The sequence below is a fragment of the Oncorhynchus mykiss genome, chromosome 13 (assembly GCF_057628025.1).
Source record: "Oncorhynchus mykiss isolate SJ-2025 chromosome 13, ASM5762802v1, whole genome shotgun sequence".
NCBI classification, from domain to species: Eukaryota; Metazoa; Chordata; class Actinopteri; order Salmoniformes; family Salmonidae; genus Oncorhynchus; species Oncorhynchus mykiss.
Window position 1 is genome coordinate 79,744,757 of NC_143034.1, and position 24,813 is coordinate 79,769,569.

At 39.5% G+C, this 24,813-nt stretch overlaps 1 protein-coding gene across 2 annotated transcripts in view; it reads right to left on the bottom strand.

Annotated features, from left to right (window-relative positions):
- Positions 1 to 24,813, bottom strand: part of LOC110518098 (NLR family CARD domain-containing protein 3-like) — a 55,480-nt gene that overhangs the window by 17,597 nt on the left and 13,070 nt on the right. Inside the window, exons 2-8 of one of the 2 annotated variants that reach the window (XM_090197853.1) lie at positions 22,841 to 22,908; positions 18,679 to 18,864; positions 11,045 to 11,161; positions 10,663 to 10,747; positions 10,336 to 10,564; positions 1,092 to 2,853; positions 628 to 801 (exon numbers count right to left, since the gene is read on the bottom strand). In XM_090197853.1, the coding sequence (XP_090053979.1) occupies positions 628 to 801; positions 1,092 to 2,853; positions 10,336 to 10,564; positions 10,663 to 10,747; positions 11,045 to 11,161; positions 18,679 to 18,848 (2,537 nt within the window). In that variant the 5' untranslated portion in view covers positions 18,849 to 18,864; positions 22,841 to 22,908. Of the gene's footprint in view, positions 1 to 627; positions 802 to 1,091; positions 2,854 to 10,335; positions 10,565 to 10,662; positions 10,748 to 11,044; positions 11,162 to 18,678; positions 18,865 to 22,840; positions 22,909 to 24,813 lie in introns of those variants that run through there. The other variant, XM_090197854.1, reaches the window with a different exon arrangement.

The following is a 24,813-nucleotide window of genomic DNA, read 5'->3' on the forward strand; positions in this document are numbered from 1 at the left end:
CTCTCACCATTACCAATAACAGAGACTACAACAAAACATACTAACCTCTCACCATTACCAATAACAGAGGCTACAACAAAACATACTAACCTCTCACCATTACCAATAACAGAGGCTACAACAAAACATGCTAACCTCTCACCATTACCAATAACAGAGGCTACAACAAAACATACTAACCTCTCACCATTACCAATAACAGAGGGGGTCTAATCTTTGTGCCTCTGACACTTTCTCATTCATCATTATTCTCGATTCATTCATGATTATTCATGATAATGGTAACATCCACATGAATGTAGAAGTTTTCAGAAACATCTTCTATTCTATTTCAATTCTATTCTTACTGACAATACAAGTGACTCCAAAATGACAGGACATTATTCACCATTCAGTTTCTATTAGAAAAAACATCATCCAAAACACAACCAAGACAAACTGCAAATTAATTCAACACGTTAGTAGAATCACAAGCTTGATGTAATCACTGCAGGCATGGAATATGGGACCAAACACTAAACTTATGAATACGTTAATACACTATAAGTGAATATGTCAGACTAATTACGACTTTTTCAAATGGGAGAACTACATACATAAAGTGCTTTCATATCTGATAATACTGACCTCAGAGTCTTCAGTTTACAGTGGGGATTCCCCAGTCCAGCAGAGAGCAGCTTCACTCCTGAATCCTTCAGGTCATTGTTACTCAGATCCAGCTCTCTCAGGTGTGAGGGGTTTGACTCCAGAGCTGAGACCAGAGAAGCACAGCCTTCCTCTGTGACTCGACAGCCTGACAGCCTGACAAAGAGATCATCATGACTTCACAAACACACTGTTAATTTAACACCAGTAGTTAGTGTAGAAGGACAATGGCAGATGCATTTGGTTTATTCTCCCAAACAACACATAGATTCATCTTCCGTTTCCTAGAATTGTATGGTCATAATGTTATACTAATGTGAAAATCAATGCATTTATTCAATATGTTTTTTAATGTAATATTATACACATATTATAATGCATATTTTTCTCTGAACTGAATATTTCTTCCTGATGATTAGTTCTTAAATGTCATTTTATTTACTCACAGAACAGCTCTGGAGGCTTTGACCACTGGCAGCAGCCTCAGAAGACCTTCCTCTGATCTGGAGTATTTCTTCAGGTCAAACACATCCAGCTCCTTTTCTGAAGTCAGCAACACAAAGACCAGAGCTGACCACTGTGCTGGTGACAGGTTGTCTCTAGAGAGACTTCCTGAGCTCAGGAAGCTTTGGATCTCCTCCACTAGAGAATGGTCATTCATTTCATTCAGACAGTGGAACAGATTGATGCACCTCTCTGGAGAGGGATTCTCCCTGATCTTCTCCTTGATGTACTTGACTGTTTCTTCATGGGTCTTTGAGCTGCTTCTTGTCTTTGTCAATAGACCTTGTAAGTGCTTCTGATTGGACGCCAGTGAGAGGCCCAGAAGGAAGCGGATGAAAAGATCCAGGTTTCCTGTCTCACTTTGTAAGGCTTTATCCACAGCACTCTTGTAGAAAGTAAGTTCAGTAACTTGCGGTTCGGCCATTAGATTCTCATTGTTGTTGATGAATGAGAGGAACACATATACAGCAGCCAGAAACTCCTGAATGCTCAGATGCACAAAGCAGTACACCTTGTTCTGGTACAGCCCACAATCCTCTTTAAAGAGCTGTGTGCACAATCCTGAGTACACTGAGGCTTCATTGACATTAATGCCTGCCTCTGTCAGGTCTTCTTCATAGAAAATCAAATTACATTTCACAAGCTGCTGAAAAGCCAGTTTTCCCAGTGACAGAATGCTCTTTTTATTCCAGTGTGGATCTGTCTCTTCTTTCCCAAGATACTTTTCATTCTTCTGTTTGGTATGAAACACAACAAGGTGTGTGTACATCTCAGTCAGAGTCTTGGGCATCTCTTCTCTCTTATGTTTCAGCATGTGTTCAAGGACTGTTGCAGAAATCCAACAGAAGACTGGAATGTGGCACATGATGTGGAGGCTCCTTGATGTCTTTATGTGTGAGATGATTCTGCTGGCCAGGTCCTCATCACTGAATCTCTTCCTGAAGTACTCCTCCTTCTGTGGGTCATTGAACCCTCGTACCTCTGTCACCTGGTCAACACACCCTGAAGGGATCTTATGGGCTGCTGCAGGTTGGGTAGTTATCCAGAGGAGAGCAGAGGGAAGCAGATTTCCCTTGATGAGATTTGTCAGCAGAACATCCACGGAGGTTGACTCTGTGACGTCACAACAGATCGTGTTCTTCTGGAAGTCTAGGGGCAGTCGACACTCATCCAGACCATCAAAGATGAACAGAACTTTGTACTTGTTGTAGTTGAAGATTCTTGATTGTTTGGTTTCCATTGAGAAGTGATTGAGAAGTTCAATGAATGTGTGTTTGTCCTCTTTCATCAAATTCAGCTCCCGAAAAGGGAATGAAAAAACAAATTGGACATCCTGATTTGCTTTTCCTTCAGCCCAGTCCAGAATGAACTTTTGCACAGAGACTGTTTTTCCAATGCCAGCGACTCCCTTTGTCAGCACAGTTCTGATAGGTTTGTCTTGTCCAGTTAAGGGTTTGAAGATGTTGTTACATTTGACTGCAGTCTCTGGTCTCGCTTGTTTCCTGGTTGTTGTCTCAATTTGTCTCAGCTCATGTTCATTATTGACCTCTCCTGTTCCACCCTCTGTGATATAGAGCTCTGTGTAGATCTTATTGAGAAGTGTTGGGTTTCCTTGTTTAGCGATCCCCTCAAATACACATTGAAACTTCTTCTTTAGATTAGATTTGAGTTCACGTTGGCAAATCACAGCAGGATCATCTGAATCTAGAAATAACACAGAGGATATTAATATTACGTCTGTTTTAATGTCTACAGTATTGTAGGACTGTTATAAAGTTTAAATTATAATAATGTATTATCTTAACTGACTGTATAAATGTGTAAATGTTTTCATAATGCATGACAGACTGGTTTGACTGATTATATTATTATTGATATTCTTGATGGTATTATTAATGTTCTCTCTCTCTCTAAATGAATCAACACAACACATCCCTGCTTCTTGATGAGGTAAACAGCTGTTGTGTTGTTGGGCTTTGAGAATTTGAAATATACTTATTCATGTCACTGAGGGACTTTAGAGGGTCTACACCAGAAGGTAATGGGTATCTGTAGGAGGAAGGTATATTGTGGAGGGTCTACACCAGAATGTAATGGTTATAGGAGGAAGGTATATAGTGGAGGGTCTACACCAGAAGGTAATGGGTATCTGTAGGAGGAAGGTATATAGTGAAGGGTCTACACCAGAAGGTAATGGGTATCTGTAGGAGGAAAGTATATAGTAGAGGGTCTACACTAGAAGGTAATGGTTATAGGAGGGTATATAGTGGAGGGTCTACACCAGAAGGTAATAGGTATAGGAGGAAGGTATATAGTGGAGGGTCTACACCTGAAGGTAATGGTTATAGGAGGAAGGTATATAGTGGAAGGTCTACACCAGAAAGTAATGGTTATAGGAGGAAGGTATATAGTGGAGGGTCTACACCAGAAGTGAATGGGTATAGGAGGAAGGTACATAGTGGAGGGTCTACACCAGAAGGTAATGTTTATAGGAGGGTATATGGTGGAGGGTCTACACCAGAAGGTAATGGGTATCTGTAGGAGGAGGGTATATAGTGGAGGGTCTACACCAGAAGGTAATGGGTATAGGAGGACGGTACATAGTGGAGGGTCTAAACCAGAAGGTAATGGTTATCTGTAGGAGGAGGGTATATAGTGGAGGGTCTACACCAGAAGTGAATGGGTATAGTAGGAAGGTATATAGTGGAGGGTCCACACTAGAAGGTAATGGTTGTAGGAGGAAGGTATATAGTGGAGGGTCTACACCAGAAGGTAATGGGTATCTGTAGGAGGAAGGTATATAGTGGAGGGTCTACACCAGAAGGTAATGGTTATAGGAGGAAGGTATATAGTGGAGGGTATACACCAGAAGTGAAAGGTTATAGGAGGAAGGTATATAGTGGAGGGTCTACACCAGCAGGTAATGGGTATAGGAGGAAGGTATATAGTGGAAGGTCTACACCGTTAGTTAATGGTTATAGGAGGAAGGTATATAGTGGAGGGTCTACACCAGAAGGTAATGGATATAGGAGGAGGGTATATAGTGGAGGGTCTACACCAGAAGGTAATGGGTATCTGTAGGAGGAAGGTACATAGTGGAGGGTCTACACCAGAAGGTAATGGGTATAGGAGGAAGGTATATAGTGGAGGGTATACACCAGAAGTGAATGGGTATCTGTAGGAGGAGGGTATATGGTGGAGGGTCTACACCAGAAGGTAATGGGTATCTGTAGGAGGAGGGTATATAGTGGAGGGTCTACACCAGAAGGTAATGGGTATAGGAGGAAGGTATATAGTGGAGGGTCTACACCAGAAGTGAATGGGTATAGGAGGAAGGTACATAGTGGAGGGTCTAAACCAGAAGGTAATGGTTATCTGTAAGAGGAGGGTGTATAGTGGAGGGTCTACACCAGAAGTTAATGGTTATAGGAGGAAGGTATATAGTGGAGGGTCTACACCAGAAGTGAATGGTTATAGGAGGAAGGTATATAGTGGAGGGTCTACACCAGAAGGTAATGGTTATAGGAGGAAGGAATATAGTGGAGGGTCTACACCAGAAGGTAATGGGTATCTGTAGGAGGAAGGTATATAGTAGAGGGTCTACACCAGAAGATAATGGGTATAGGAGGAAGGTATATAGTGGAAGGTCTACACCAGAAGGTAATGGTTATAGGAGGAAGGTATATAGAGGAGGGTATACACCAGAAGTGAATGGTTATAGGAGGAAGGTATATAGTGGAGGGTCTACACCAGCAGGTAATGGGTATAGGAGGAAGGTATATAGTGGAGGGTCTACACCATTAGGTAGTGGTTATCTGTAGGAGGAAGGTATATAGTAGAGGGTCTACACCAGAAGGTAATGGTTATAGGAGGAAGGTATATAGTGGAAGGTCTACACCAGAAAGTAATTGGTATAGGAGGAAGGTAGATAGTGGAGGGTCTACACCATTAGGTAATGGTTATAGGAGGAAGGTATATAGTGGAGGGTCTACACCAGAAGGTAATGGGTATAGGAGGAGGGTATATAGTGGAGGGTCTACACCAGAAGGTAATGGGTATCTGTAGGAGGAAGGTATACAGTGGAGGGTCTACACCAGAAGGTAAGGGTTATCTGTAGGAGGAAGGTATATAGTAGAGGGTCTACACTGGAAGGTAATGGTTATAGGAGGAGGGTATATAGTGGAGGGTCTACACCAGAAGGTAATGGGTATCTGTGGGAGGAAGGTATATAGTAGAGGGTCTACACCAGAAGGTAATGGTTATAGGAGGAAGGTATATAGTGGAAGGTCTACACCAGAAAGTAATGGATATAGGAGGAAGATATATAGTGGAGGGTATACATCAGAAGTGAATGGTTATAGGAGGAAGGTATATGGTGGAGTGTCTACACCAGCAGGTAATGGGTATAGGAGGAAGGTAGATAGTGGAGGGTCTACACCATTAGGTAATGGTTGTAGGAGGAAGGTATATAGTGGAGGGTCTACACCAGAAGGTAATGGGTATAGGAGGAGGGTATATAGTGGAGGGTCTACACCAGAAGGTAATGGGTATCTGTAGGAGGAAGGTATATAGTGGAGGGTCTACACCAGAAGTGAATGGTTATAGGAGGAAGGTATATAGTGGAGGGTCTACACCAGAAGGTAATGGTTATAGGAGGAAGGAATATAGTGGAGGGTCTACACCAGAAGGTAATGGGTATCTGTAGGAGGAAGGTATATAGTAGAGGGTCTACACCAGAAGATAATGGGTATAGGAGGAAGGTATATAGTGGAAGGTCTACACCAGAAGGTAATGGTTATAGGAGGAAGGTATATAGAGGAGGGTATACACCAGAAGTGAATGGTTATAGGAGGAAGGTATATAGTGGAGGGTCTACACCAGCAGGTAATGGGTATAGGAGGAAGGTATATAGTGGAGGGTCTACACCATTAGGTAGTGGTTATCTGTAGGAGGAAGGTATATAGTAGAGGGTCTACACCAGAAGGTAATGGTTATAGGAGGAAGGTATATAGTGGAAGGTCTACACCAGAAAGTAATTGGTATAGGAGGAAGGTAGATAGTGGAGGGTCTACACCATTAGGTAATGGTTATAGGAGGAAGGTATATAGTGGAGGGTCTACACCAGAAGGTAATGGGTATAGGAGGAGGGTATATAGTGGAGGGTCTACACCAGAAGGTAATGGGTATCTGTAGGAGGAAGGTATACAGTGGAGGGTCTACACCAGAAGGTAAGGGTTATCTGTAGGAGGAAGGTATATAGTAGAGGGTCTACACTGGAAGGTAATGGTTATAGGAGGAGGGTATATAGTGGAGGGTCTACACCAGAAGGTAATGGGTATCTGTGGGAGGAAGGTATATAGTAGAGGGTCTACACCAGAAGGTAATGGTTATAGGAGGAAGGTATATAGTGGAAGGTCTACACCAGAAAGTAATGGATATAGGAGGAAGATATATAGTGGAGGGTATACATCAGAAGTGAATGGTTATAGGAGGAAGGTATATGGTGGAGTGTCTACACCAGCAGGTAATGGGTATAGGAGGAAGGTAGATAGTGGAGGGTCTACACCATTAGGTAATGGTTGTAGGAGGAAGGTATATAGTGGAGGGTCTACACCAGAAGGTAATGGGTATAGGAGGAGGGTATATAGTGGAGGGTCTACACCAGAAGGTAATGGGTATCTGTAGGAGGAAGGTATATAGTGGAGGGTCTACACCAGAAGGTAATGGTTATCTGTAGGAGGAAGGTATATAGTAGAGGGTCTACACTAGAAGGTAATGGTTATAGGAGGAGGGTATATAGTGGAGGGTCTACACCAGAAGGTAATGGGTATCAGTAGGAGGAAGGTATATAGTGGAGGGTCTGCACCAGAAGTTAATGAGTATCTGTAGGAGGAAGGTATATAGTAGAGGGTCTACACCAGAAGGTAATGGTTATAGGAGGGTATATAGTGGAGGGTCCACACCAGAAGGTAATGGGTATAGCAGGAAGGTATATAGTGGAGGGTCTACACCAGAAGGTAATGGGTATCTGTGGGAGGAAGGTATATAGTAGAGGGTCTACACCAGAAGGTAATGGGTCTCTGTAGGAGGAAGGTATATAGTGGAGGGTCTACACCAGAAGGTAATGGGTATCTGTAGGAGGAAGGTATATAGTGGAGGGTCTACACCAGAAGTTAATGGTTATAGGAGGAAGGTATATAGTGGAGGATCTACACCAGAAGTTAATGGTTATAGGAGGAAGGTATATAGTGGATGGTCTACACCAGAAGTTAATGGTTATAGGAGGAAGGTATATAGTGGAGGGTCTACACCAGAAGGTAATGGTTATAGGAGGAAGGTATATAGTGGAGGGTCTACACCAGAAGGTAATGGATATCTGATGGAGGAAGGTATATAGTAGAGGGTCTACACCAGAAGGTAATGGGTATAGGAGGAAGGTATATAGTGGAAGGTCTACACCAGAAGGTAATGGTTATAGGAGGAAGGTATATAGTGGAGGGTATACACCAGAAGTGAATGGTTAAAGGAGGAAGGTATATAGTGGAGGGTCTACACCAGCAGGTAATGGGTATAGGAGGAAGGTACATAGTGGAGGGTCTACACCATTAGGTAATGTTTATAGGAGGTAGGTATATAGTGGAGGGTCTACACCAGAAGGTAATGGGTATAGGAGGAGGGTATATAGTGGAGGGTCTACACCAGAAGGTAATGGTTATCTGTAGGAGGAAGGTATATAGTAGAGGGTCTACACTAGAAGGTAATGGTTATAGGAGGAGGGTATATAGTGGAGGGTCTACACCAGAAGTTAATGGGTATCTGTAGGAGGAAGGTATAGAGTAGAGGGTCTACACCAGAAGGTAATGGGTATCTGTAGGAGGAAGGTATATAGTGGAGGGTCTACACCAGAAGTTAATGGTTATAGGAGGAAGGTATATAGTGGAGGGTCTACACCAGAAGGTAATGGTTATAGGAGGAAGGTATATAGTGGAGGGTCTACACCAGAAAGTAATGGTTATAGGAGGAAGAAATATAGTGGAGGGTATACATCAGAAGTGAATGGTTATAGGAGGAAGGTATATAGTGGAGGGTCTACACCAGAAGGTAATGGGTATAGGAGGAGGGTATATAGTGGAGGGTCTACACCAGAAGGTAATGGGTATCTGTAGGAGGAAGGTATATAGTGGAGGGTCTACACCAGAAGGTAATGGTTATCTGTAGGAGGAAGGTATATAGTAGAGGGTCTACACTAGAAGGTAATGGTTATAGGAGGAGGGTATATAGTGGAGGGTCTACACCAGAAGGTAATGGGTATCTGTAGGAGGAAGGTATATAGTGGAGGGTCTACACCAGAAGGTAATGGTTATAGGAGGGTATATAGTGGAGGGTCTACACCAGAAGGTAATGGGTATAGGAGGAAGGTATCTAGTGGAGGGTCTACACCAGAAGGTAATGGGTATCTGTGGGAGGAAGGTATATAGTAGAGGGTCTACACCAGAAGGTAATGAGTATCTGTAGGAGGAAGGTATATAGTAGAGGGTCTACACCAGAAGGTACTGGGTATCTGTAGGAGGAAGGTATATAGTGGAGGGTCTACACCAGAAGGTAATGGTTATAGGAGGGTATATAGTGGAGGGTCTACACCAGAAGGTAATGAGTATCTGTAGGAGGAAGGTATATAGTAGAGGGTCTACACCAGAAGGTAATGGGTATCTGTAGGAGGAAGGTATATAGTGGAGGGTCTACACCAGAAGGTAATGGTTATAGGAGGGTATATAGTGGAGGGTCTACACCAGAAGGTAATGGGTATAGGAGGAAGGTATCTAGTGGAGGGTCTACACCAGAAGGTAATGGGTATCTGTGGGAGGAAGGTATATAGTAGAGGGTCTACACCAGAAGTTAATGGTTATAGGAGGAAGGTATATAGTGGAGGGTCTACACCAGAAGTTAATGGTTATAGGAGGGAGGTATATATTGGAGGGTCTACACCAGAAGGTAATGGATATCTGTAGGAGGAAGGTATATAGTAGAGGGTCTACACCAGAAGGTAATGGGTATAGGAGGAAGGTATATAGTGGAAGGTCTACACCAGAAGGTAATGGTTATAGGAGGAAGGTATATAGTGGAGGGTATACACCAGAAGTGAATGGTTAAAGGAGGAAGGTATATAGTGGAGGGTCTACACCAGCAGGTAATGGGTATAGGAGGAAGGTACATAGTGGAGGGTCTACACCAGAAGGTAATGGGTATAGGAGGAGGGTATATAATGGAGGGTCTACACCAGAAGGTAATGGTTATCTGTAGGAGGAAGGTATATAGTAGAGGGTCTACACTAGAAGGTAATGATTATAGGAGGAGGGTATATAGTGGAGGGTCTACACCAGAAGTTAATGGGTATCTGTAGGAGGAAGGTATAGAGTGGAGGGTCTACACCAGAAGGTAATGGTTATAGGAGGAAGGTATATAGTGTGTGTAATGAAGCTTAGAATGTGTTGGTGCAGGGAAGTGATTACATGTGGCAGGCATTGATAAGGGGAGAGAACCATAGATTAGTGATGGAGGGAGGTTGAGGTCAGGTCAGGTCTGCTTAAGGGAGAAATTAAAGTTCATGACCTGTATCACTAGTGTCCTGCCTAGCAGTAAAGAACGATGTTTGTACAGATGTGTAGGAGGAGACTCAGCCTATGAGGAACGGTTAAATATCAGTGCTGTGTGAAATGTTATTTTGATGTAGTCTGAATTACAGCTGTAATGACCCTCTGGGAAGAAACTTGGTTAAGCTCCTCTAGTGTCTGTGAGTTATTTACTCTGAAGAATTAGAACCTAACAGGCTTATTCATATTACGCATCAATATTATGTCTGTTTTAATGTCTACATTATTGTAGGACTGTTATAAAGATTTACATTATAATAATTTATTCTCTTAACTGACTATAAATGTGTAAATGTTTTCATAATGCATTACAGACTGGTGTGACTGATTATATTATTATTGGTATTATTGATGTTGTCTCTCTCTCTCTAAATTTACCAACACAACACATCCCTGCTGCTACTTGATGAGGTCACTAGGTGTTGTGTTAAGGCTGCTACAATATCATTGAGTTACACAGCTACTTTAGCTGTACTTTAGCTACAGCTTTTAAATGTTATAAAACAGCATTCAACATGAGGCAGACAGATCTTACATTTCTCCAGTGTGTCAGCAAGCTCCTTCTGGTTCATTTTCCTCAGGACGTGCAGTGTGATCTTCAGAGCCCCCTCTCTGGCATTGCTCTCCTGCTTCTCATCTTCAGCATCCACCACTTCCTTATCCTGCTTCTGTCTCTTAAAGCCTTCTGGGAGTTCTGCACTAAGAATCCTCTTGAACATCTTCAGCTCGTTTTTCACAAATGTCATAATTTTCTCTTCAAGCAACTGAAATAAATCAAGTAACTAAGTTAAGCAAAATAATAAATACTTTTTCATGAAGACTTTAATGAATGATTGACAAATCAAATTTACTTGAGGCATACACTGAATATGGAGGCCAGTTCTGTTTGATGACTCTGGGAAGACTGAACACTGAGATTCTCTGACTCTGATCTCTCCTGTTGGTTTCTGTGGACAAAACATGAGATTACATCTCCTCATCCAGGGAGTACACACACACACACACACACACACACACACACACACACACACACACACACACACACACACACACACACACACACACACACACAAAGGGAGAGAATGTTGTGTTTGTTTAATATTGTTTTAGGACTATGAAAATGGGCATAATGATTAGTCTATGGAGAATGAAAACAACAACAATAAATGGGAAAATGGGAGAGGAGAAATGACTAGAGACAGTGTTGTTTAACTCACTGACCAGGACCCATGAGTTCTTCTTACCTTTGTTCAGTAGAAAAGTCTCCCTCTCTAAAGTATATAGGTTCACCCATAGACTTGTCACTCTTCATGGACACACAGCTGGAAACAGGGGAGGCTGGTCTCTCCTGCTTGATTGGTCTTCAACACAACAGAGACAAACATTACATCTCTCATCTACTCTGAGCTCTAATGGGGAAACATAAGAAGAGTTTCATTCCAAAACGCTATATGTCACTTTTCAAAAATGTTTGTAAATGAGCTTTTATTGTTTATAGAAATTATGAATTAGATGTTTCTTTTTCTAATCATTACATGTCGTTCAATGACATGTTTAAAGTCTTTCATTTCAGAGACAAAAATAATCATGTTTATTTTGCTAAATGCTAACTCTGTCTCACAATCAGTAGTACTGCTAGGTTTTATACTGTAATAATATATATCTGTCTCACTCTCAGAGAAATCAGTAGTACTGCTAGGTTTTATACAGTAATGATATATATCTGTCTCACTCTCAGTGAAATCAGTAGTACTGCTAGGTTTTACACAGTAATAATATATATCTGCCTCACTCTCAGAGAATTCAGAAGTACTGCTAGGTTTTATACAGTAATAATATATATCTGCCTCACTCTCAGAGAATTCAGAAGTAATGCTGGTTTTATACAGTAATAATATATATCTGCCTCACTCTCAGAGAATTCAGAAGTACTGCTAGGTTTTATACAGTAATAATATATATCTGCCTCACTCTCAGAGAATTCAGAAGTAATGCTGGTTTTATACAGTAATAATATATATCTGCCTCACTCTCAGAGAATTCAGAAGTACTGCTAGGTTTTATACAGTAATAATATATATCTGCCTCACTCTCAGAGAATTCAGAAGTAATGCTGGTTTTATACAGTAATAATATATATCTGCCTCACTCTCAGAGAATTCAGAAGTAATGCTGGTTTTATACAGTAATAATATATATCTGCCTCACTCTCAGAGAATTCAGAAGTAATGCTGGTTTTATACAGTAATAATATATATCTGCCTCACTCTCAGAGAAATCAGTAGTACTGCTAGGTTTTATACAGTAATAATATATATCTGCCTCACTCTCAGAGAATTCAGTAGTACTGCTAGGTTTTATACAGTAATAATATATATCTGCCTCACTCTCAGAGAATTCAGAAGTACTGCTAGGTTTTATACAGTAATAATATATATCTGCCTCACTCTCAGAGAATTCAGAAGTAATGCTGGTTTTATACAGTAATAATACATATCTGCCTCACTCTCAGAGAATTCAGAAGTAATGCTGGTTTTATACAGTAATAATATATATCTGCCTCACTCTCAGAGAATTCAGAAGTAATGCTGGTTTTATACAGTAATAATACATATCTGCCTCACTCTCAGAGAATTCAGAAGTACTGCTAGGTTTTATACAGTAATAATACATATCTGCCTCACTCTCAGAGAATTCAGAAGTAATGCTGGTTTTATACAGTAATGATATATATCTGCCTCACTCTCAGAGAATTCAGAAGTAATGCTGGTTTTATACAGTAATGATATATATCTGCCTCACTCTCAGAGAATTCAGAAGTAATGCTGGTTTTATACAGTAATAATATATATCTGCCTCACTCTCAGAGAATTCAGAAGTAATGCTGGTTTTATACAGCCAAATGTGACCGAAAGGCTCAATGTAGTAACATTTGATATGATGTTTTTTACATTGAATATAATTTGAGAGCTAGAAAACGTTATTTTATTTTTTAATTTTATTTCACCTTTATTTAACCAGGTAGGCCAGTTGAGAACACCTTTATTTAACCAGGTAGGCCAGTTGAGAACAAGTTCTCATTTACAACTGCGACCTGACCAAGATAAAGCAAAGCAGTGCGACACAAACAACAACACAGAGTTACACATGGAATAAACAAACGTACAGTCAATAACACAACACAATAGAAAAGTCTATATACAGTGTGGAAATGGCATGAGGAGGTAAAGCAATAAATTGGCCATAGTAGCAAAGTTATTACAATTTAGCAAATTAAAACTGGAGTGATAGAAGCCCAATCCTTTTTGTCACCACAGCCCCATATACCACCCTCCACTGCGAACTGTATGCTCTAAACGGCTGGCCCTCGCTACATATTCGTCACCAGACCCACTGACTCCAGGTCATCTATAAGGCTTTGCTATGTAAAGCTCCGCCTTATCTCAGCTCACTGGTCACCATAACAACACGCGCTCCAGCAGGTATATTTCACTGGTCATCCCCAAAGCCAACTCCTCCTTTGGCCACTTTTCCTTCCAGTTCCCTGCTGCCAATGACTGGAACGAATTGTAAAAATCGCTGAAAATCTCCCTCACTAACTTTAAGCTTCAGCTATCTGAGCAGCTTACCGATCGCTGCAGCTGTACACAGCCCATCTGTAAATAGCCCACCCAATCAACCTACCTCATCCCCATATTGTTTTTATTTACTTTTCTGCTCTTTTGCACACCAGTCTTTCTACTTGCACATCATCATCTGCACATCTATCACTCCAGATTGCACTGTGATAGACTGTATCCACATTGCTGAGTAGAGTGTTGGAGGCTATTTTGTAAATGACATGGCCGAAGTCAAGGATTGGTAGGATAGTCAGTTTTACGAGGGTATGTTTGGCAGCATGAGTGAAGGAGGCTTTGTTGCGAAATAGGATGCCGAATCTAGACGTAATTTTGGATTGGAGATACTTAATATGAGTCTAGAAGGAGAGTTTACAGTCTAGTCAGACACCTATTTGTAGTTGTCCACATATTCATAGTCAAAAACCATCCAGAGTAGTGATGCTAGGCGGGCGGGCGGGTGCAGGCAGCAATCGGTTGTAAAGCATTTCGCGTTTAAGACTGGTTTTCTGGTGGCCACAGAAGGAGAGTTGTATTGAAGCTCCTCTAGAGGTTGTTAACACAGTGTCCAGAGAAGGGCCAGATGGATACAGAATAGTGTCGTCTTCGTAGAGGTGAATCATGGAATCGCCCGCAGCAAGAGCGACATCGTTGATATATACAGAGAAAAGAGTCGGCCCGAGAAATGAACTCTGTGGTACCCCCATAGAGACAGCCAAAAGGTCCGGACAACAGGCTCTCTGATTTGATGGACTGTATTCTGGTGGTGGATGAAGACGGTGGTCCATCATATTGCTGCTTGTAGCCTATAACTGATGCTTCATGGTCCATCATATTGCTGCTTGTAGACTATAACTGATGCTTCATGGTCCATCATATTGCTGCTTGTAGCCTATAACTGATGCTTCATGGTCCATCATATTGCTGCTTGTAGACTATAACTGATGCTTCATGGTCCATCATATTGCTGCTTGTAGACTATAACTGATGCTTCATGGTCCATCATATTGCTGCTTGTAGACTATAACTGATGCTTCATGGTCCATCATATTGCTGCTTGTAGCCTATAACTGATGCTTCATGGTCCATCATATTGCTGCTTGTAGCCTATAACTGATGCTTCATGGTCCATCATATTGCTGCTTGTAGACTATAACTGATGCTTCATGGTCCATCATATTGCTGCTTGTAGCCTATAACTGATGCTTCATGGTCCATCATATTGCTGCTTGTAGCCTATAACTGATGCTTCATGGTCCATCATATTGCTGCTTGTAGACTATAACTGATGCTTCATGGTCCATCATATTGCTGCTTGTAGACTATAACTGATGCTTCATGGTCCATCATATTGCTGCTTGTAGCCTATAACTGATGCTTCATGGTCCATCATATTGCTGCTTGTAGCCTATAACTGATGCTTCATGGTCCATCATATTGCTGCTTGTAGCCTATAACTGATGCTTCATGGTCCATCATATTGCTGCTTGTAGCCTATAACTGATGCTTCATGGTCCATCATATTGCTGCTTGTAGCCTATAACTGATGCTTCATGGTCCATCATATTGCTGCTTGTAGACTATAACTGATGCTTCATGGTCTTATGCTGCCATCTATTGGAAATATTTAGCAATTAAAAGGTAATAATTGGATGAACAGACATTGGTGAGGCAGCTGAGAAATAAAGTGTATTTTTCTTGTTAATTTCTTAGTTCAGTCTCTAACCTGTTAGAGCTCTAGGGGCGCTATTTCATTTTTGGATAAAAAACGTTCCCGTTTTAAGCGCGATATTTTGTCACGAAAAGATGCTCGACTATGCATATTCTTAAAGAAAACACTCTGAAGTTTCAGAATCTGCAAAGATTTTGTCTGTAAGTGCCCCAGAACTCATTCTACAGGCGAAACCAAGATGATGCATCACCCAGGAATTAGCAGAATTTCTGAAGCTCTGTTTTCCATTCTCTCCTTATATGGCTGTGATTGCGCAACGAATGAGCCTACACTTTCTGTCGTTCGCCCAAGGTCTTAGCAGCATTGTGACGTATTTGTAGGCATATCATTGGAAGATTGACCATAAGAGACTACATTTTCCAAGTGTCCGCCTGGTGTCCTGCGTCGAATTCGGTGCGCAATTGCCAGCTGCTTCTACTTTACCATTTGATTCAGGGGAGAAAGCATGTGTCCAAGAACGATGTATCAATGAAGAGATGTGTGAAAAACACCTTGATGATTGATTCTAAACAACGTTTGCCATGTTTTCAGTCGATATTATGGAGTTAATTTGGAAAAAAGTTCGCGTTTTGAGGACTGAATTTTCAGATTTTTTTTGGTAGCCAAATGTGATGTATAAAAGGAGCTATTTCTAATACACAAGGAATCTTTTTGGAAAAACTGAGCATCTGCTATCTAACTGAGAGTATCCTCATTGAAAACATCAGAAGTTCTTCAAAGGTAAATGATTTTATTTGAAGGCTTTTATGTTTTTGTTAATGTTGCGTGCTGGATGCTAACGCTAATGCTAACGCTAAATGCTAACGCGAAATGCTAACGCTAGCTAGCTACTTTTACACAAATTATTGTTTTCCTATGGTTGAGAAGCATATTTTGAAAATCTGAGATGACAGTGTTGTTTACAAAAGGCTAAGCTTGAGAGATGGCATATTTATTTCATTTCATTTGCGATTTTCATAAATAGTTAACGTTGTGTTATGCTAATGAGCTTGCTGATAGATTTACACAATCCTGGATACAGGGGTTTTTTCATAGCTAAACATGACGCAGAAAACGGAGCGATTTGTCCTAAACAAATAATCTTTCAGGAAAAACGGAACATTTGCTATCTGAGAGTCTCCTCATTGAAAACATCTGAAGTTCTTCAAAGGTAAATGATTTTATTTGAATGCTTTTCTGTTTTTTTGTGTAAATGTTGCCAGCTGAATGCTAATGCTAAATGCTACGTTAGCCATCAATACTGTTACACAAATGCTTGTTTTGCAATGGTTGAGAAGCATATTTTGAAAATCTGAGATGACAGTGTTGTTAACAAAAGGCTAAGCTTGAGAGCTAGCATATTTATTTCATTTCATTTGCGATTTTCATGAATAGTTAACGTTGCGTTATGGTAATGAGCTTGAGTCTGTATTCACGATCCCGGATCCGGGATGGGGAGATCAGAAAGGCTAACCTGCCCCACCCCACCCATCCCACGCCAATTCCTAGACTTTCACATTGAAGTTACTAGGTCACACATTTCAAACCGCATTTGAAAAATAAAACTAATGTGTCTCGTTTATCAAGTGTTGCAATAATAAATATAATAAAATAACAAAACAAAAACACTAAAATGCTGAGACAGGTTTAGATGAACAAAATAATCAAAATGCTATTTAGTACTATAATTAGTACCATAATTGTATTTACTAACATAATATTATCACTAAAACAGTTTCTAAAAGAGTTCTAGTTCCCTTCCCTAGAATTAGGGTTAGGGTTTCATGGTTAAGGCTTAAATAGGTATTACGTAGGGTTAGATTTTCCATATAGCACATTGTGACATCTGCTGATGTAAAAAGGGCTTTATAAATACATTTGATAGATTTTTAGGTTTAGGGGTTTTAAGGCAAGAAACAGTATTGGTTTATAACTCTCTTGCTCCTCCCTGTGGCCTTCTGTAGGTACTACATAACTCATTCGCGAAAACTGCTAGGCTCATAACCTGAGGTAGCACCTGCGTCAGATCTACAAATCAATGAGCTAGGTCTTTCCATTTGGTTTGCAACTCAGTGAAACTGCGCAGCATTCGCTCAATTTGATGCCTTCAAATGAAGATTTCGATGCATATCAAATTACCCAGCAGCCATTTAGAAATGACAAGAACTCAAAAAAAGTATTATGTTATTTCGTAATAAAAAATGTCTTCTGGCTTTTTAAATAGGCCACGTCTTGAAAAAGAGGACAGGGATATGTGTATTGTTTAGGTTGTATACCTTTTCTGAAAATAAATATGGTTAACCATGACCACAAAATGTTTAACGTTTAGTACTGTGGGTCAGCACAACGTGTACTTCAGCATACAGGGTTGGCGCTCATAAAATAGCAGTAATCAGCTTAGTAATGAACCCAAGGTAAACGTAGGCAGGTGTGATTGATAAAATAGTGAAGCTGCCATTGTGATGCAGGACAATGAGCTGGGAATAGAATGTTCAGAAGGTGAGTTGATTCCACGGTGCTCAATAGAACTAATAGGAGCTGGCAGGGTGACGCAGAACAATGAGCTGGGAATAGAACGTTCAGAAGGTGAGTTGATTCCACGGAGCTCAATAGAACTAATAGGAGCTGGCAGGAAGAAGAATGACCTAAAATAAGGCCTGTTTTTTCACGATGACTTCATGACTAGGGGAATAAGGTCATGTTATGAAACTTGGCTCTATGGTAGATTCAATGAACTAGTTTTTATCAGCAAGAAATGTTAAACATGGAATTTGATTTGAGAGGGAGGATAGGATGTTGCTTATAACATTATTGGCAAGGGACTTGATGACTACTATGCCAAAGATATTTAGAGTTGTTAAACGGGTGTGAAGAGTGTGTTGATACAACGGTAATAATGTCCAAATTATGTTTGTATCAACGATCACAATTGGTTAAAAAATATGCATTACATTATATTAGGCAATAATTAAGAGTAGGCAAAGTGGTTTCGTCATGTTAAAATTCTATCAAATCTCTTACATTGCATCGAGTACAGTCAGGGTGTCGTGGAACCCCTGCAGTACCTCCACAGACCCCGGATTGAGAACCCCTGCAGTACCTCCACAGACCCCGGATTGAGAACCCCTGCAGTACCTCCACAGACCCCGGATTGAGAACCCCTGCAGTACCTCCCCAGACCCCGGATTGAGAACCCCTGCAGTACCTCCACAGACCCCGGATTGAGAACCCCTGCAGTACCTCCACAGACCCCGGATTGAGAACCCCTGCAGTACCTCCACAGACCCCGGATTGAGAACCCCTGATTTAGCAGATGCTCTTATCCAAGCTCATAATACAGTCAAATACACATACATATATATATACATATATTCCAGGAAAACAATGGATTTATGGCATTTGGCAAAAAATAAATATATATATATATACATATAAAATCTAAAATCTATTAATAAAAAATCTGAGAACAGTAATATTGAAGCAACCATTTCTGATTTTAAAAATTTTGGAAATAAACTCACAATAATGATATCAAAAAGTGTCATCTCACCTCTTAGCTTTGGTGTCATGTTCACCATAGAGACTAATTTTAGAGGCAGATCCCCCCTCTCTCTCCCCAGAGAGACTAATTTTAGAGGCAGGGCCCCCCTCCTCTCTCTCCCCAGAGACACTCATTTTAGAGGCAGGGTCCCCCTCCTCTCTCTCCCCAGAGAGACTCATTTTAGAGCACTGGCCCCTAAACAGAGATCCAACATGTTGGTTGTGGTTAACACAGTGACAACTAAACAGAGATCCAACATCTTGGTTGTGGTTAACACAGTGACAACTAAACAGAGATACAACATGTTGGTTGTGGTTAACACAGTGACAACTAAACAGAGATCCAACATGTTGGTTGTGGTTAACACAGTGACAACTAAACAGAGATACAACATGTTGGTTGTGGTTAACACAGTAATTATTGAATGTCAATTGTTTTCATTTATTAATTATCTCTTATAAAACATTTACTAACAGACATAGAAACAGTCAGGTGATTTAATGCATCACATGAATATGTAGTTGTGACATTTCATCTCCATGGTAACTGTCAGTAATAATAATAAGTCACTGTTTGTTAAGGTAGTTCTAGACAGTACAGCAACAATAATAATAATAATAATAATAATAATAACAATAATAATAATAATAATAATAATAATAATAACAATAATAATAATAATAATAATAATAATAAGTCACTGTTTGTTAAGGTAGTTATAGACAGTACAGCAACAACAATAATAATAATAACAATAATAATAATAATAATAATAATAACAGTAATAATAATAAGTCACTGTTTGTTAAGGTAGTTATAGACAGTACAGCAACAATAATAACAATAATAACAAGTCACTGTTTGTTAAGGTAGTTATAGACAGTACAGCAACACAAGGCCATGTCTCACAATTATTTTTATTTGTTAAAAGTAGGTTATTTATTGTCTTTCAATCTGTTATTTTTTAAATGTATCTGAGAATGTAGACAGAAGGGCTAAAACGGACATGATTGATCTGAGGGGGAAATTATTGATCCATTCAGAAAGTTTATTTGCATCAAGTAAGATATTTTAAATTATGTAAAGTAGACTAGGTTATAATGTATAGTAGTGGGTTGTTAGTGATATGTTATATTATGTAAAGTAGACTAGGTTATAATGTATAGTAGTGGGTTGTTAGTGATATGTAGATGTTATATTATGTAAAGTAGACTAGGTTATAATGTATAGTAGTGGGTTGTTAGTGATATGTAGATGTTATATTATGTAAAGTAGACTAGGTTATAATGTATAGTAGCGGGTTGTTAGTGATATGTAGATGTTATATTATGTAAAGTAGACTAGGTTATAATGTATAGTAGTGGGTTGTTAGTGATATGTAGATGTTATATTATGTAAAGTAGACTAGGTTATAATGTATAGTAGCGGGTTGTTAGTGATATGTAGATGTTATATTATGTAAAGTAGACTAGGTTATAATGTATAGTAGTGGGTTGTTAGTGATATGTTATATTATATAAAGTAGACGAGGTTATAATGTATAATAGTGGGTTGTTAGTGATATGTAGATGTTATATTATGTAAAGTAGACTAGGTTATAATGTATAGTAGTGGGTTGTTAGTGATATGTTATATTATATAAAGTAGACGAGGTTATAATGTATAGTAGTGGGTTGTTAGTGATATGTAGATGTTATATTATGTAAAGTAGACTAGGTTATAATGTATAGTAGTGGGTTGTTAGTGAGATGTTATATTATGTAAAGTAGACTAGGTTATAATGTATAGTAGTGGTTTGTTAGTGATATGTAGATGTTATATTATGTAAAGTAGGCTAGGTTATAATGTATAGTAGTGGGTTGTTAGTGATATGTAGATGTTATATTATGTAAAGTAGGCTAGGTTATAATGTATAGTAGTGGGTTGTTAGTGATATGTTATATTATGTTTGGTTTGTCAGCATGATAAGTGATCATAGCTCAAAACTACTCCGACTATTGAATGTCTGACGTCGACCTAACCTTATAACCTTATTAATAGTTTGTAGGTAGCCTAGACCTAACCTTATAATAGTTTGTAGGTAGCCTAGACCTAACCTTATAATAGTGTGTAGGTAGCCTAGACCTAACCTTTTAATAATTTGTAGGTAACCTAGACCTAACCTTATAATAGTTTGTAGGTAACCTAGACCTAACCTTATAATAGTTTGTAGGTAGCCTAGACCTAACCTTATAATAGTTTGTAGGTAGCCTAGAGCTAACCTTATAATAGTTTGTAGGTAGCCTAGACCTAACCTTATAACCTTATAATAGTTTGTAGGTAGCCTAGACCTAACCTTATAATAGTTTGTAGGTAGCCTAGACCTAACCTTATAATAATTTCTAGGTAACCTAGACCTAACCTTATAATAGTTTGTAGGTAACCTAGACCTAACCTTATAATAGTTTGTAGGTAGCCTAGACCTAACCTTATAATAGTTTGTAGGTAGCCTAGAGCTAACCTTATAACCTTATAATAGTTTGTAGGTAGCCTAGACCTAACCTTATAATAGTTTGTAGGTAGCCTAGACCTAACCTTATAATAATTTGTAGGTAACCTAGACCTAACCTTATAATAGTTTGTAGGTAACCTAGACCTAACCTTATAATAGTTTGTAGGTAGCCTAGACCTAACCTTATAATAGTTTGTAGGTAGCCTAGAGCTAACCTTATAATAGTTTGTAGGTAGCCTAGACCTAACCTTATAATAGTTTATAGGTAGCCTAGACCTAACCTTACAATAGTTTGTAGGTAGCCTAGACCTTATATATTAGTTTGTAGGTAGCCTAGACCTAACCTTATAATAGTTTGTAGGTAGCCTAGACCTAACCTTATAATAGTTTATATGTAACCTAGACCTAACCTTATAATAGTTTGTAGGTAGCCTAGACCTAACCTTATAATAGTTTGTAGGTAGCCTAGACCTAACCTTATAATAGTTTGGAGGTAGCCTAGACCTAACCTTATAATAGTTTATATGTAACCTAGACCTAACTTGATAATAGTTTGTAGGTAGCCTAGACCTAACCTTATAATAGTTTGTAGGTAGCCTAGACCTAACCTTACAATAGTTTGTAGGTAGCCTAGACCTAACCTTATAATAGTTTGTAGGTAGCCTAGACCTAACCTTATAATAGTTTGTAGGTAGCCTAGACCTAACCTTATAATAGTTTGTAGGTAACCTAGACCTAACCTTATAATAGTTTGTAGGTAGCCTAGACCTAACCTTATAATAGTTTGTAGGTAGCCTAGACCTAACCTTATAGTAGTTTGTAGGTAGCCTAGACCTTATATAATAGTTTGTAGGTAGCCTAGACCTAACCTTATACTAGTTTTTAGGTAGCCTAGACTTAACCTAGACCTAACCTTATAATAGTTTGTAGGTAACCTAGACCTAACCTTATAATAGTTTGTAGGTAGCCTAGACCTAACCTTATAATAGTTTGTAGGTAGCCTAGACCTTATATAATAGTTTGTAGGTAGCCTAGACCTAACCCTATACTAGTTTGTAGGTAGCCTAGACCTAACCTTATAATAGTTTGTAGGTAACCTAGAGCTAACCTAGACCTAACCTTATAATAGTTTGTAGGTAACCTAGACCTAACCTAGACCTAACCTTATAATAATTTGTAGGTAGCCTAGACCTAACCTTATAATAATTTGTAGGTAACCTAGACCTAACCTTATAATAGTTTGTAGGTAGCCTAGACCTAACCTTATAATAGTTTGTAGGTAGTCTAGACCTAACCTTATAATAGTTTGTAGGTAGCCTAGACCTAACCTTATAATAGTTTGTAGGTAGCCTAGACCTAACCTTATAATAGTTTGTAGGTAGTCTAGACCTAACCTTATAATAGTGTGTAGGTAGCCTAGACCTAACCTTATAATAGTTTGTAGGTAGCCTAGACCTAACCTTATAATAGTTTGTAGGTAGTCTAGACCTAACCTTATAATAGTTTGTAGGTAGCCTAGACCTACAGTACGAGAGTTTGCCCATCTTTCCTATGTCTCAACACATTTATCCGACTTCTAATGTTACAGAGAAATATGTGCCACTGTTTCAACAGCCATTTTGTAACTGCGTGGGCTACAAACATACTTCTAATTTCATATGATGAAATCACATAACTTACAGTCACTGGTGCAGCCGCCTGTTTTCTTACAGATGAAGTAGCTTTCATAGACAACTCATTCAACCAGCCTAAACAACAGTAAATACAAGATGTCAAACAGTCAAAGGAGAACACATAGAAGAGGTCCTGAGAGAGGTATATATATCCTGATAGAGCCATATACATTAGAGAGGTATATATATCCTGATAGAGCCATATACATTAGAGAGAGGTATATATATCCTGATAGAGCCATATACATCAGAGAGGTATATATATCCTGATAGAGCCATATACATTAGAGAGAGGTTTATATATCCTGATAGAGCCATATACATTAGATAGGTATATATATATACTGATAGAGCCATATACATTAGAGAGGTATATATATCCTGATAGAGCCATTTACATTAGAGAGGTATATATATCCTGATAGAGCCATATACATTAGAGAGAGGTATATATATGTAACAGATGTGAAACGGCTAGCTTAGTTAGCGTGGGCGCTAAATAGTGTTTTGATCAGTGACGTCACTTGCTCTGAGACCTAGAAGTAGTAGTTCCCCTTGCTCTGCAAGAGCCGCGGCTTTTGTGGAGCGATGGGTAACGACGCTTCGTAGGCGTCAGTTGTTGATGTGTGCAGAAGGTCCCTGGTTCGCGCCCGGGTATGGGCGAGGGGACGGTTTAAAATTATACTGTTACATTGATGCTGTTGACCTGGATTACTGGTTGCTGCGGAAAAAGGAGGAAGGTCAAAAGGGGGGTGAGTGTAACAGATGTGAAACGGCTAGCTTAGTTAGCGTGGGCGCTAAATAGTGTTTCAATCAGTGACGTCACTTGCTCTGAGACCTAGAAGTAGTAGTTCCCCTTGCTCTGCAAGAGCCGCGGCTTTTGTGGCGCGATGGGTAACGATGCTTCGAGGGTGACTGTTGATGTGTGCAGAAGGTCCCTAGTTCGCGCCCGGCTATGGGCGAGGGGACGGTCTAAATTTGTACTGTTACATATATCCTGATATAGTCATTACATTAGAGAGAGGTATATATATCCTGATAGAGTCATATACATTAGAGAGGTATATATATCCTGATAGAGCCATTTACATTAGAGAGGTATATATATCCTGATAGAGCCATATACATTAGAGAGGTATATATATCCTGATAGAGTCATATACATTAGAGAGAGGTATATATATCCTGATAGAGTCATATACATTAGAGAGGTATATATATCCTGATAGAGCCATTTACATTAGAGAGGTATATATATCCTGATAGAGCCATATACATTAGAGAGAGGTATATATATCCTGATAGAGTCATATACATTAGAGAGATGTATATATATCCTGATAGAGTCATATACATTAGAGAGGTATATTGCTACAGATGTTGGATCTTAATTTGAACCAATTTGCTACAGCAGGAAAACAATCCTGCAGAAACAGGACATTTTAATTATTATGTGGATTATAATTAGTTAACCATTTTAAAATGGAAAAGTGGAATTTGCCCTCACCAACTGGCCTATAGAGACTAAAGGACTATGCTGTGGCCCTCACCAACTGGCCCATAGAGACTAAAGGACTATGCTGTGGCCCTCACCAACTGGCCCATAGAGACTAAAGGACTATGCTGTGGCCCTCACCAACTGGCCCATAGAGACTAAAGGACTATACTGTGCCCCTCACCAACTGGCCACCTGGCCCATAGAGACCAAAGGACTATGCACTCTACGTAGCACACCACATCAAGACATCTCTGAACTGTCCATCATCACCAGCACCATATCAACTTGTAGTGTATTTGTAACTGTCCATCACTAGCAGCACCATATCAACTTGTAGTGTATTTGTAACTGTCCATCACCAGCAGCACCATATCAACTTGTAGTGTATTTGTAACTGTCCATCACCACCAGCACCATATCAACTTGTAGTGTATTTGTAACTGTCCATCACCTGCACCATATCAACTTGTAGTGTATTTGTA